General features: G+C 45.0%; 2 protein-coding genes across 3 annotated transcripts in view; one reads left to right on the top strand and one right to left on the bottom strand.

The window, feature by feature from the left end:
- LOC109877455 (beta-1,3-N-acetylglucosaminyltransferase lunatic fringe) overlaps positions 1-1,915 on the top strand; it is a 24,831-nt gene extending 22,916 nt beyond the window's left edge. The window contains exon 8 of the mRNA XM_031818528.1: positions 1-1,915. This exon is cut by the window's left edge and continues 816 nt beyond it. The gene's annotated coding sequence lies outside the window, so the exon portion shown is untranslated.
- A 5,663-nt stretch (positions 1,916-7,578) lies between these two features.
- Positions 7,579-12,500, bottom strand: part of LOC116366390 (protein tweety homolog 3-like) — a 14,775-nt gene continuing 9,853 nt past the window's right edge. For both annotated transcript variants that reach the window (XR_004208270.1, XM_031818527.1), the window contains one exon: positions 7,579-12,249. Coding sequence is in view for 1 of the 2 variants with exons in the window: in XM_031818527.1 (XP_031674387.1) it covers positions 12,115-12,249 (135 nt within the window). In the remaining variant the exon portion in view is untranslated. The remainder of the gene's footprint in view (positions 12,250-12,500) is intronic.

Below are 12,500 nucleotides of genomic sequence, written 5' to 3'. Positions count from 1 at the left end.
AGAAGTGGAGAAGAGGGACTAGAGATATTGATGAATGGATAGACAGAGGAGAGAACAGGAGAAGAGAGACTAGAGATATTGATGAATGGATAGACAGAGGAGAGAACAGGAGAAGAGAGACTAGAGGGGGGCACCTCGTGGGACGACACTGGATCTCTCCGTCACCGGATCCTTACACCCTCTAACCCTTGACCTCTAACCCCTAGTCCCTCCCAGAGAGGCCTGGTGGTGGGGGAAGAGACGAGCGCGACGTCGTTGTGAAGTTGCTGATTGCAGATGGCTCTGTGTGTTGCAGCTCTAACAGAGAGCCTCTGTTTTAAGGCTGTTGTGTCGCTCCGCTTTGTAGCCTGAGTTCCAGTCTGTTTTTGTGCTGTCATCAACTCCTTGTCACGAACTCAATGTCACGTTTGTCTCGTCCACGACAGCGATGTAGTTGGCATGGTAACACAAACAGATCTGGGACCAGGCTATCTATTTTGTGAGTAGAAGTTGTCATTTTTTTCCCCCCCTTGGTTGCTAAGGAGAATGGTTCTACCTCCTCTTTGGTGTTCAGCATTCCTCATCCTGCATCTTGGTTGCTAAGGAGAATGGTTCTACATCCTCTTTGGTGTTCAGCATTCCTCTTCCTGCATCTTGGTTGCTAAGGAGAATGGTTCTACATCCTCTTTGGTGTTCAGCATTCCTCTTCCTGCATCTTGGTTGCTAAGGAGAATGGTTCTACATCCTCTTTGGTGTTCAGCATTCCTCTTCCTGCATCTTGGTTGCTAAGGAGAATGGTTTCTACATCCTCTTTGGTGTTCAGCATTCCTCTTCCTGCATCTTGGTTGCTAAGGAGAATGGTTCTACATCCTCTTTGGTGTTCAGCATTCCTCTTCCTGCATCTTGGAGGCTGAAGGATAAACAAACTGTTTTGTGTTTTTTTTTTCCTTTTCAATATTCTTCCCCATATTAACGTTTATTGTGGATTTAAAAAAATAATAATAATAACGTCAACAGACTCCGGATCTCTACCAGACCAGTGAAGTGGTGTGTTTTACTGCCTGTTGTATTATCTTGTTATTCCATCAGACAGCTGTCAATCAGACCACAGTAATGAACATTTAAACCCAACATTCTACTGTATTGAAGACAGACCATGCATTTTGTTACCATGACGATATATATCTCATGTACATTTGTAAACAGAGGAATGTAGAAGGAGTAGAACGGGCCTCCCTATTCATGTCAACGGCGTCATAATGGGCAGACAGGCAGCAGTTCTAGTTCTATGTTTAGTAGTGGAATCCTGAGGCATGTTGGGAGGGATCAGAGAGGTGGAAACAGAAATAGAATGACTAGAACAGTCTCGGAACCTTTAACCCTGGTCATTTGACTCGTGGGTCCTCTCACATTGGCCGCCAGTCCACCCATCATGCCGTCATAATGGACCTGTTCTATGGACCCGGGCCATGGATTGTTTTTGTATGAGCGGAACACGTACATGTTCTTAATAAGTGTTCTGATGACCTCTCTCTCTCTCTGTGAGGTAATAATTGACCCATAATGGGTTTCTGATTGGAGATTGTTTATGAGAAGAGCTCCTCCTGGACTGGGCCTCTATAGACCTGTTCTGTTTTGACCACTGAACATCATCTGCTTCAGTCATGTGTTTTTATGTTATTCTTTTGATCAGGACGGTTTCTGATTGGGATTTTACTGTGTTGTTGTTGTTGTTGTTGTTGTTGTCGTTGTTGTCTTTGTTGTTGTTGTCTTTGTTGTTGTTGTCTTTGTCTTTGTTGTTGGATGTATTCTCCAGTATCTGGAGGATAGAAAGACAGCAGTATCTCAAGGGATTTGAACGCTGAATATATTGCCTTTTGTCTCACCACAGTGGTTGCTATTCTCTGCTTTTTTAATAAAGCCTAATAATGCCTTATTCAGCCTTATAGCGCCTTATTCAGCCTTATAGCGCCTTATTCAGCCTTACAGTGCCTTATTCAGCCTTATAGCGCCTTATTCAGCCTTACAGTGCCTTATTCAGCCTTACAGTGCCTTGTTCAGCATAATAATGCCTTATTCAGCATAATGCCTTATTCAGCCTTAGCGCCTTATTCAGCCTTATAGGGCCTTATTCAGCCTTATAGCGCCTTATTCAGCCTTACAGTGCCTTATTCAGCCTTACAGTGCCTTGTTCAGCATAATAATGCCTTATTCAGCATAATGCCTTATTCAGCCTTAGCGCCTTATTCAGCCTTATAGCGCCTTATTCAGCCTTATAGCGCCTTATTCAGCCTTACAGTGCCTTATTCAGCCTTATAGCGCCTTATTCAGCCTTATAGGGCCTTATTCAGCCTTATAGCGCCTTATTCAGCCTTATAGCGCCTTATTCAGCCTTATAATGCCTTATTCAGCCTTATAGGGCCTTATTCTGCCTTATAATGCCTTATTCAGCCTTATAGTGCCTTATTCAGCCTTACAATGCCTTATTCAGCCTTATAATGCCTTATTCAACCTTATAGCGCCTTATTCAGCCTTATAGCGCCTTATTCATCCTTATAATGCCTTATTCAGCCTTATAGCGCCTTATTCAGGCTTATAGCGCCTTATTCAGCCTTATAATGCCTTATTCAGTCTAATAATGCCTTATTCAGGCTTATAGCGCCTTCTTTAGCCTTATAATGCCTTATTCAGCCTTATAGCGCCTTATTCAGCCTAACAATGCCTTATTCAGCCTATTAATGCCTTATTCCGCCTTATAGCACCTTATTCAGCCTTACAATGCCTTATTCAGCCTTATAGCACCTTATTCAGCCTAATAATGCAAACAGATTCTCACACAGACCGAGACACAAACAGATTCTCTCCCTCCCCCTCTCTCCCACCTCTCTCCTTCTCTCTCCCCCTCTCCATTAGTCCTCATCAGTAGGACCCTCAGCAGAGACAGTCCTGTTATAGTGACTAAACCAGACAACTCCCCACAAACAGTATTATCTGTGCAGTTAAATCAAGGCTACATTAAAACATGTATTAAAATCTGTTCCAACGCAGCACAGATAAGAGTCTTCCATCAGCAGGTGTGACATGGATCTCCTATCTCTCTCTGGCTCTGCTGCGGACTGGCTGTGTGTGTGTGTTGAGGGGGGTTGTCTAGGAATGTTTGACCCTTCACCTTTACCCTCTGACCCAGTTTGAGTCACTAGCTACGCACCCAGATAACACATGTCTGTTTCTCTTTCTGTGGCTCCCACCACCCACCGGCCCACCGACCCACCGCCCACCGACCCACCACCCGACCGCCCACCGACCCACAGACCCACTGACCACCGACCCACAGACCCACCGACCGACCCACTGACCCACCGACCGGCCCACCAACCCACCGCCCACCGACCAACCCACCGACCCACAGACCCACAGACCCACCGCCCGACCGCCCACAGACCCACTGACCACCGACCCACAGACCCACCGACCAATCCAGTGTTGGTCCCATGTTTCATGAGCTGAAATAAAACATCCCAGAAACTGAAATGTTCCATAAGCACAGACATGTATTTCTCTCAAATTCTGTTTGTTTACATCCCTGTTAGCGCACATTTCTCCTTTGCCAAGATAATCCATCCATCGGACATATGGGACATATCAAGACACTAATTCAAACAGCATGATGATGACACAGATGCACCTTGTGCTGTGGACTATAAAAGGCCAGGTCTGCAAATCATTTTTCCACAAACTGTCAGAAACCGCAGTTGGTGGTTGTAACTGACTTCAGTGGGCAAATGCTCAACTTCGATGGCCACTGGCCACTGGCACGCTTCACGGATCCATCCCAGTTTTAATTGTACTGGGCAGATGGCAGACCACATGTATGGCATCGTGTGGGCAAGCAAATTGCTGATGTCAACATTGTGAAGAGAGTGCCCCCATGGTGGCGGTGGGGTGAGAATGCTGTTCATCGACTACAGCTCGGCATTCAACACCATAGTACCCTCCAAGCTCGTCATCAAGCTCGAGACCCTGGGTCTCGACCCCGCCCTGTGCAACTGGGTACTGGACTTCCTGACGGGCCGCCCCCAGGTGGTGAGGGTAGGCAACAACATCTCCTCTCCGCTGATCCTCAACACTGGGGCCCCACAAGGGTGCGTTCTGAGCCCTCTCCTGTACTCCCTGTTCACCCACGACTGCGTGGCCACGCACGCCTCCAACTCAATCATCAAGTTTGCGGACGACACAACAGTGGTAGGCTTGATTACCAACAACGACGAGACGGCCTACAGGGAGGAGGTGAGGGCCCTCGGAGTGTGGTGTCAGGAAAATAACCTCACACTCAACGTCAACAAAACTAAGGAGATGATTGTGGACTTCAGGAAACAGCAGAGGGAACACCCCCCTATCCACATCGATGGAACAGTAGTGGAGAGGGTAGCAAGTTTTAAGTTCTCGGCATACACATCACAGACAAACTGAATTGGTCCACTCACACAGACAGCATCGTGAAGAAGGCGCAGCAGCGCCTGAAGAAATTCGGCTTGTCACCAAAAGCACTCACAAACTTCTACAGATGCACAATCGAGAGCATCCTGGCGGGCTGTATCACCGCCTGGTATGGCAACTGCACCGCCCTCAACCGTAAGGCTCTCCAGAGGGTAGTGAGGTCTGCACAACGCATCACCGGGGGCAAACTACCTGCCCTCCAGGACACCTACACCACCCGATGCTACAGGAAGGCCATAAAGATCATCAAGGACATCAACCACCCGAGCCACTGCCTGTTCACCCCGCTGTCATCCAGAAGGCGAGGTCAGTACAGGTGCATCAAAGCTGGGACCGAGAGACTGAAAAACAGCTTCTATCTCAAGGCCATCAGACTGTTAAACAGCCACCACTAACATTGAGTGGCTGCTGCCAACACACTGTCAATGACACTGACTCAACTCCAGCCACTTTAATAATGGGAATTGATGGGAAATGATGTAAATATATCACTAGCCACTTTAAACAATGCTACCTTATATAATGTTACTTGCCCTACATTATTCATCTCATATGCATACGTATATACTGTACTCTATATCATCGACTGCATCCTTATGTAATACATGTATCACTAGCCACTTTAACTATGCCACTTTGTTTACATACCCTACATTACTCATCTCATATGTTATACTGTACTCTATATCATCTACTGTATCTTGCCTATGCTGCTCTGTACCATCACTCATTCATATATCCTTATGTACATATTCTTTATCCCCTTACACTGTGTATAAGACAGTAGTTTTTTGGAATTGTTAGTTAGATTACTTGTTCGTTATTACTGCATTGTCGGAACTAGAAGCACAAGCATTTCGCTACACTCGCATTAACATCTGCTAACCATGTGTATGTGACAAATAAAATTAGATTTGATTTGTTATGGTATGGGCAGGCATAAGCTACAGACGACAAACACTATTGCATTTTATCGATGGCAACTTGAATGCACTGAGACATCGTGACGAGATCCTGAGGATCATTGTCGTGCCATTCATCCGCCGCCATCACCTCCTGTTTCAGCGTGATAATGCAAGGCCCCATGTCACAAGGATCTGTACGCAATTCCTGGAAACTGAAAATATCCCAATTCGTCCATGGCCTGCATACTCACCAGACATGTCACCCGTTGAGCATGTTTGGAATGCTCTGGATCAACATATATACGACAGAATGTTCCAGTTCCCGCCGATATCCAGCAACTTCGCACAGCCATTGAAGAGGAGTGGGACAACATTCTACAGGCCACAATCAACAGCCTGATCCACTCTAAGAGAAGGTGTGTCGTGCTGCATGAGGCAAATGGTGGTCAGACGCCCCTACTTTATTTTAAAAGGTATCTGTGACCAACAGATGCATATCTGTATTCCCAGTCATGTGAAATCCATAGATTAGGTCCTAATGCATTTATTTCAATTGACTGATTTCCTTTCATGAACTGAAACTCTAAAATCTTCAAAAAAAAGTTGCGTGTTCCATTTTTATATTTTTGTTCCGTGTAATTTGAACAAGTATCACCATGGTAACGGACGTATTTCAGTTAAAACTGTAGTGACTTTCTCAAGAGAAGACCGGTGCAACGTTAATGTTTTTTAATCCAATTTACAACGTTAAATCCCGATCATACAAACCCCAGCCTAGATATCCATAACAACTAACTCATTGAATTCATACCTTTTCAGGTCATTTTAATGAGAAAGTCATGTCTTTCAACTCAATACCACAACTCATGTTACCAAGCTGGGAGGTAAAGGTATTGAATGAGTATTGAGTATTGAGCTGGCTACTGTTTCCATTATTAGTATTGAGTATTGGGTGTTGAGTATTGAGTATTAAAGTATTGAGTATTGGGTGTTGAGTATTGAGCTGTGTATATGGGATGAAATCAAGGCATTAGAATGTACCAGAGCCCCCATCAGCCCAGAGCTCCCTGGCTGGCTACTGTTTCTATTAGGCTGGCTACTGTTTCTGTTAGCCTGGCTACTGTTTCTGTTAGTCTGGCTACTGTTTCTATTAGCCTGGCTACTGTTTCTATTAGTCTGGCTACTGTTTCTATTAGCCTGGCTACTGTTTCTGTTAGCATGGCTACTGTTTCTATTAGGCTGGTTACTGTTTCTATTAGGCTGGTTACTGTTTCTATTAGCCTGGCTACTGTTTCTATTAGGCTGGCTACTGTTTCTATTAGCCTGGGTACTGTTTCTATTTGGCTGGCTACTCCATCTACTTTCAGACAACACTGTGTCTAGACTCAAGAGAAACACTCTTTAATCCGTGACCAACATACAGGAATATCGCCATCTACTGTCAGTGAGTGTGTCATTACAGAGACAGGGAGAGAAAGTTAGCGAGAGAAAGGAGAGAGGAGATGTACAGATAGATATAGGGAGGGAGGAGATGTACAGATAGATATAGGGAGGGAGGAGATGTACAGATAGATATAGGGAGGGAGGAGATGTACAGATAGATATAGGGAGAGAGGAGATGTACAGATAGATATAGGGAGATAGGAGATGTACAGATAGATATAGGGAGGGAGGAGATGTACAGAGAGGGAGAGAGGAGATGTACAGATAGATATAGGGAGAGAGGAGATGTACAGATAGATATAGGGAGGGAGGAGATGTACAGATAGATATAGGGAGGGAGGAGATGTACAGATAGATATAGGGAGGGAGGAGATGTACAGATAGATATAGGGAGGGAGGAGATGTACAGATAGATATAGGGAGAGAGGAGATGTACAGATAGATATAGGGAGAGAGGAGATGTACAGATAGATATAGGGAGAGAGGAGATGTACAGAGAGGGATAGGGAGAGAGGAGATGTACAGATAGATATAGGGAGGGAGGAGATGTACAGATAGATATAGGGAGAGAGGAGATGTACAGAGAGGGATAGGGAGAGAGGAGATGTACAGATAGATATAGGGAGGGAAGAGATGTACAGATAGATATAGGGAGTTAGGAGATGTACAGATAGATATAGGGAGAGAGGAGATGTACAGATAGATATAGGGAGGGAGGAGATGTGTCAAATACAATAACAGACCACTCCAGTCGTTCTGAGTCAAAGTTGTTTTAATTCTGGTTTTAAAACATGGATTCCAGGCTCAATAATGTCACCACCACAGTTGAGAACAGACAGTATTATCGTCTTAGTAAACCGTTGTTGTAGCCAGGTACATAAAAACAACCATCAAAAAAATGTAACAAGTCTACAGTACGGTTTTATAAAAAATAAAAATGCAATTCAAGACAGTCATTCGGCATTATTATAAAGAAAAACAGAAAACAAATGGTGCTCTTACCGTAATAATAATAATTATTACCCTACAAAAAGAGCTAGCTATAGTTTGTTTTTTATGATTCTTTTTTTTTTAGAAGACAGACAAATTAAAACGTGTGATATGAAGAGTTGTTAGATTGTTACAAGTTTAAGAAAAGGCCATTGGTTCTTTTAGTTTCCAACAGTATATATATATATTTATTTTTTCGGTCCTCCTCCCGTCGTGCAAAACGCCGTAGTATAGGTAGCGTTGTCATGGTGACGTGATAAACAGAACATTAAGAAGGAGTGGAATCACGCCAGTTACGATTGTCTCGCTGGTCTTTCATTCACAGTCAATTATATACACACACACACTGAGCTTGTCCGGGTAGGATGAAGTTGCTTCCTAGACACTGATCGAAGATTTTTTTTTGTGTGTGTGTTCCGCCTAATGGTTAAGATTAGGATAATGGGAGAGTAAATTGATCCTAGATATGTGGTTAAAGGCAACTTCTACCCAGAGCGAGTTGATCAAGATCGTTTGAACGATCATTCCTATGGACTCTTTCTCCCATTAACTTGAAATCCCTCTAGTTAATACACTACATTTCCCATGATGCAAATGCTAACCAGTGTCAAATTTACAGAAGTGAGGGTGTTATGGGTACTGTAGTTCTAGGGTGTGTGTGAGACAGTTCACAGGACTATGGCTAGATATAAAGAATACTGTGTGTGTCTGCAATGTGTGTGTCTGCAATGTGTGTGTCTGCAATGTGTGGGTCTGCAATGTGTGTGTCTGCAATGTGTGGGTCTGCAATGAACGTTAGTGTGTGTGTTTCTTAGACGAAGATTGGATAATAATAATGACCCTTAATTTGCTGGCAACACAGCCCACTGTACTGTACTGTACAGACAGACAGCACACACAGACCACTGTACTGTACAGACAGACAGCACACACAGACCACTGTACTGTACGTACAGACAGACAGCACACACAGGAGAGAAGAGAGCAATACCAAGACTACACTGGACGAGCCATCACACACAAGAGTGATGAGAGAGATTACAGCTACACTATTATCATCATACACTTCACGGCACATAGTAGCGAGAGAGAGAACGACTGGCAGACCCATAGAGTTAGATAGAGTACCTAGTAAAGTAAGAGTGAACTTTAGAGTCCTCTATCTTACTCTATGGCCGGCCCCTAGAGATAAACTACTGGCAGCCCCATAGAGTTAGTTAGAGTACCTAGTAAGGTAAGAGGGTCTTTAGGGAGTCCTCTGTCTAACTATGGTTGGCCCCTAGAGATAAACTACTGGCAGCCCCATAGAGTTACAGTACCTAGTAAGGTACGAGGGTCTTTAGAGAGTCCTCTGTCTAACTATGGTCGGCCCCTAGAGATAAACGACTGGCAGCCCCATAGAGTTAGATAGAGTACCTAGTAAAGTATCTTACTCTATGGTTGGCCCCTAACCTAGGTTAAGGAGACCTTTCCTTTCACTTCACCATGTTCCACGAGGCTCTAAGCGTTCCCACAACACACACACGTTACGTTGACGTGTGGGTGTTCTTCTTTTCCGTCTCCCATAGTTACCGCAAAGATCGTTTGTGCTTCCGAGAAAAAGAAGAAAAAAAACGTCCTGTTTTGAGAAAGGTTGTGACCTCTAACCTCATCGTGACCTTTAGTCAGGTCGTTAAAGAAGATCCCTGTTTGACGAAATAATAAAAATGGAAGTAAACATTTATTTATTTAAAGAGAAAGTTGGTCACAGCACCCCAATTCTTCATTATCAAGTTACATTTTTTAAAACTAAATTAAAAACACATTTTATTTTAAGAGTCTTTCTCTGTCTTTCACCGTATGATCCAACATTATCCAGCATTTATTTTCCCTTTCTGAGAATTAAGGAACTAAAAAAAGGAATGATGGGATAAAGAGAGGTCACATCCCTCATTATTCAGTTATTAACCCACAGGTGAGCTCTCCCATGTCCTTCAGTTTAGGAGAGGTCACATCCCTCATTATTCAGTTATTTTGGCACAGGTGAGCTCTCCCATGTCCTTCAGTTTAGGAGAGGTCACATCCCTCATTATTCAGTTATTAACCCACAGGTGAGCTCTCCCATGTCCTTCAGTTTAGGAGAGGTCACATCCCTCATTATTCAGTTATTTTGGCACAGGTGAGCTCTCCCATGTCCTTCAGTTTAGGAGAGGTCACATCCCTCATTATACAGAGTTGTTAACCCACAGGTGAGCTCTCCCATGTCCTTCAGTTTAGGAGAGGTCACATCCCTCATTATACAGAGTTGTTAACCCACAGGTGAGCTCTCCCATGTCCTTCAGTTTAGGAGAGGTCACATCCCTCATTATACAGAGTTGTTAACCCACAGATGAGCTCCCCCAGGTCCTTCAGTTTAGGAGAGGTCACATCCCTCATTATACAGAGTTGTTAACCCACAGGTGAGCTCCCCCAGGTCCTTCAGTTTAGGAGAGGTCACATCCCTCATTATACAGAGTTATGAGCCCACAGGTGAGCTCTCCCATGTCCTTCAGTTTAGGAGAGGTCACATCCCTCATTATACAGAGTTGTTAACCCACAGATGAGCTCCCCCAGGTCCTTCAGTTTAGGAGAGGTCACATCCCTCATTTATACAGAGTTATGAGCCCACAGGTGAGCTCTCCCATATCCCTTCGTCTTTTTGGGAACGCAAACTCTTTCTCTGGGAATCTGGAATCGGAATCTGATTTCAGAATGTTTGGAATTACACCATGTTCCGTTCGGTCCTGGACTCATATTTACATGTGCGTTAGACGCACGCAAACACACACAGAACACATGAACACACTCTAGAGAGAGGTCACGATTTCAAGTTGTAGTCATACATGTAGTTAGTTAACGTGGCTCTTAACACAGGCTAAATGCTAACATGTCACTGCTGTACAGTGGTGGCTAAATCTATCTACAGAGAGTGGTTACTCCACAACATGGCTTTCTGATTCAGCTTCAGGCCACATGGTCCGTCTGCACAACAGCCCTTTGCAGTGAAGTTTAAAATACCAGATGTTACAGGAATGTTGGAGCGTTTTGCAGAGTGCAGGGGGCCGTTTTGCAGTCAGATTCTGTGTCCTAGTGGCTTGGTAGATTAGATGGCAGGAGGGTTGTTTACAGAGGCAGGTAGAGTAGAGAGAGGTACACACACGTACAGGCCTCTCTGTGTGTGTGTGGCCTAGAATGAGATACAGCCTCAGACCTTGGAAACACACACTCTAAATACCACCATGTTTCAGTTGAGTCTTCCTCCAGAATGTAACTCATACTATTTCACTATTTACAGTTCTATACAGGATGTTTGTGTGTGTGGCTCATACCTGCAGTGACCACCAGAGGGCAGTATACTTAATAAACAGGCTCACACCTGCAGTGACCACCAGAGGGCAGTATACTTAATAAACAGGCTAATACTGGCAGTGACCACCATAGGGCAGTATACTTAATAAACAGGCTCTACCGGCAGTCACCACCAGAGGGCAGTATACTTAATAAACAGGCTCATACCGGCAGTGACCACCAGAGGGCAGTATACTTAATAAACAGGCTCATACCGGCAGTCACCACCAGAGGGCCGTATACTTAATAAACAGGCTCATACCGGCAGTCACCACCAGAGGGCCGATACTTAATAAACAGGCTCATACCGGCAGTCACCACCAGAGGGCCGTATACTTAATAAACAGGCTCATACCGGCAGTCACCACCAGAGGGCCGTATACTTAATAAACAGGCTCATACCGGCAGTCACCACCAGAGGGCAGTATACTTAATAAACAGGCTCATACCGGCAGTCACCACCAGAGGGCAGTATACTTGGTAAAGAGGTGGAGGATCCAGCTTGAGATGGTGTAGAGCTGAGTGGGACTGTGGGAGTTGAGGTGGTGGTGGGGGGGAGGTGGGAGATCTACAAAGGTTCATGGTGATCTTCTGGAGTCTTGTAGGTAGGTTGGTGTTGGTTGGCTGATTGGTTGAGGTTCTGTTCTGGTGAGCTGGGCTAGATGGTCTGTTCAGGTGAATGTGAGAAGTATTATTTAGTGGTTCCTATGGGCTGAGGAGGTGGTTATGATCCTTAGTGGTTCTGGTCTATAACGTGGACTACTGTGTCAACAGGTTCTAAAGAGTTGTGGTTCTAGTGGGTTGGGTGGTTCTTTAGTGGAATGAAAAATTGGTTCTGGTTGGTTCCCGTTCTTTTGTGGTTGATGAGTTCTGTCTAGAATATTCTGGTAGGTTATAATAGGTTCTAGGAGGTTTTGGTAGGTTCTGGAAGGTTCTAGTGGACAGATGACTGTGGTCTGGCGAGGGGATGTGGTCGGCTGGCAGGGTCCAACTGGTCATTGGGGACTGACCGTCGGTTCTGGTCCGGTCCACTGGTGGCCAGATACTTGGCCCTCATACTCGAGGTGTACTGGAGAGAAAGAGAGAGAGAGAGAGAGGTAGGGGAGAAAGACAGAGAGAGAGGGAGGGGAAGTGAGAGAGGGGAAGAGAGAGAGGGGAAGAGAGAGAGGGGAAGAGAGAGAGGGAGGGAAGAGAGAGAGAGAGGGGAAGAGAGAGGGGGAGGGGAAGAGAGAGAGGGAGGGGAAGAGAGAGAGGGAGGGGAAGAGGGGAGGGAGGGAGGGAGAGAGAGAGAAGAGGGAGGGAAAGAGGGAGGGAGGGGAA

The sequence above is a fragment of the Oncorhynchus kisutch genome, unplaced genomic scaffold (assembly GCF_002021735.2).
Source record: "Oncorhynchus kisutch isolate 150728-3 unplaced genomic scaffold, Okis_V2 scaffold1461, whole genome shotgun sequence".
In the NCBI taxonomy this organism is placed as follows: Eukaryota; Metazoa; Chordata; class Actinopteri; order Salmoniformes; family Salmonidae; genus Oncorhynchus; species Oncorhynchus kisutch.
The sequence above is the reverse complement of the archived record's forward strand: the minus strand, read 5'-3'. Positions and strand labels throughout refer to the sequence as shown.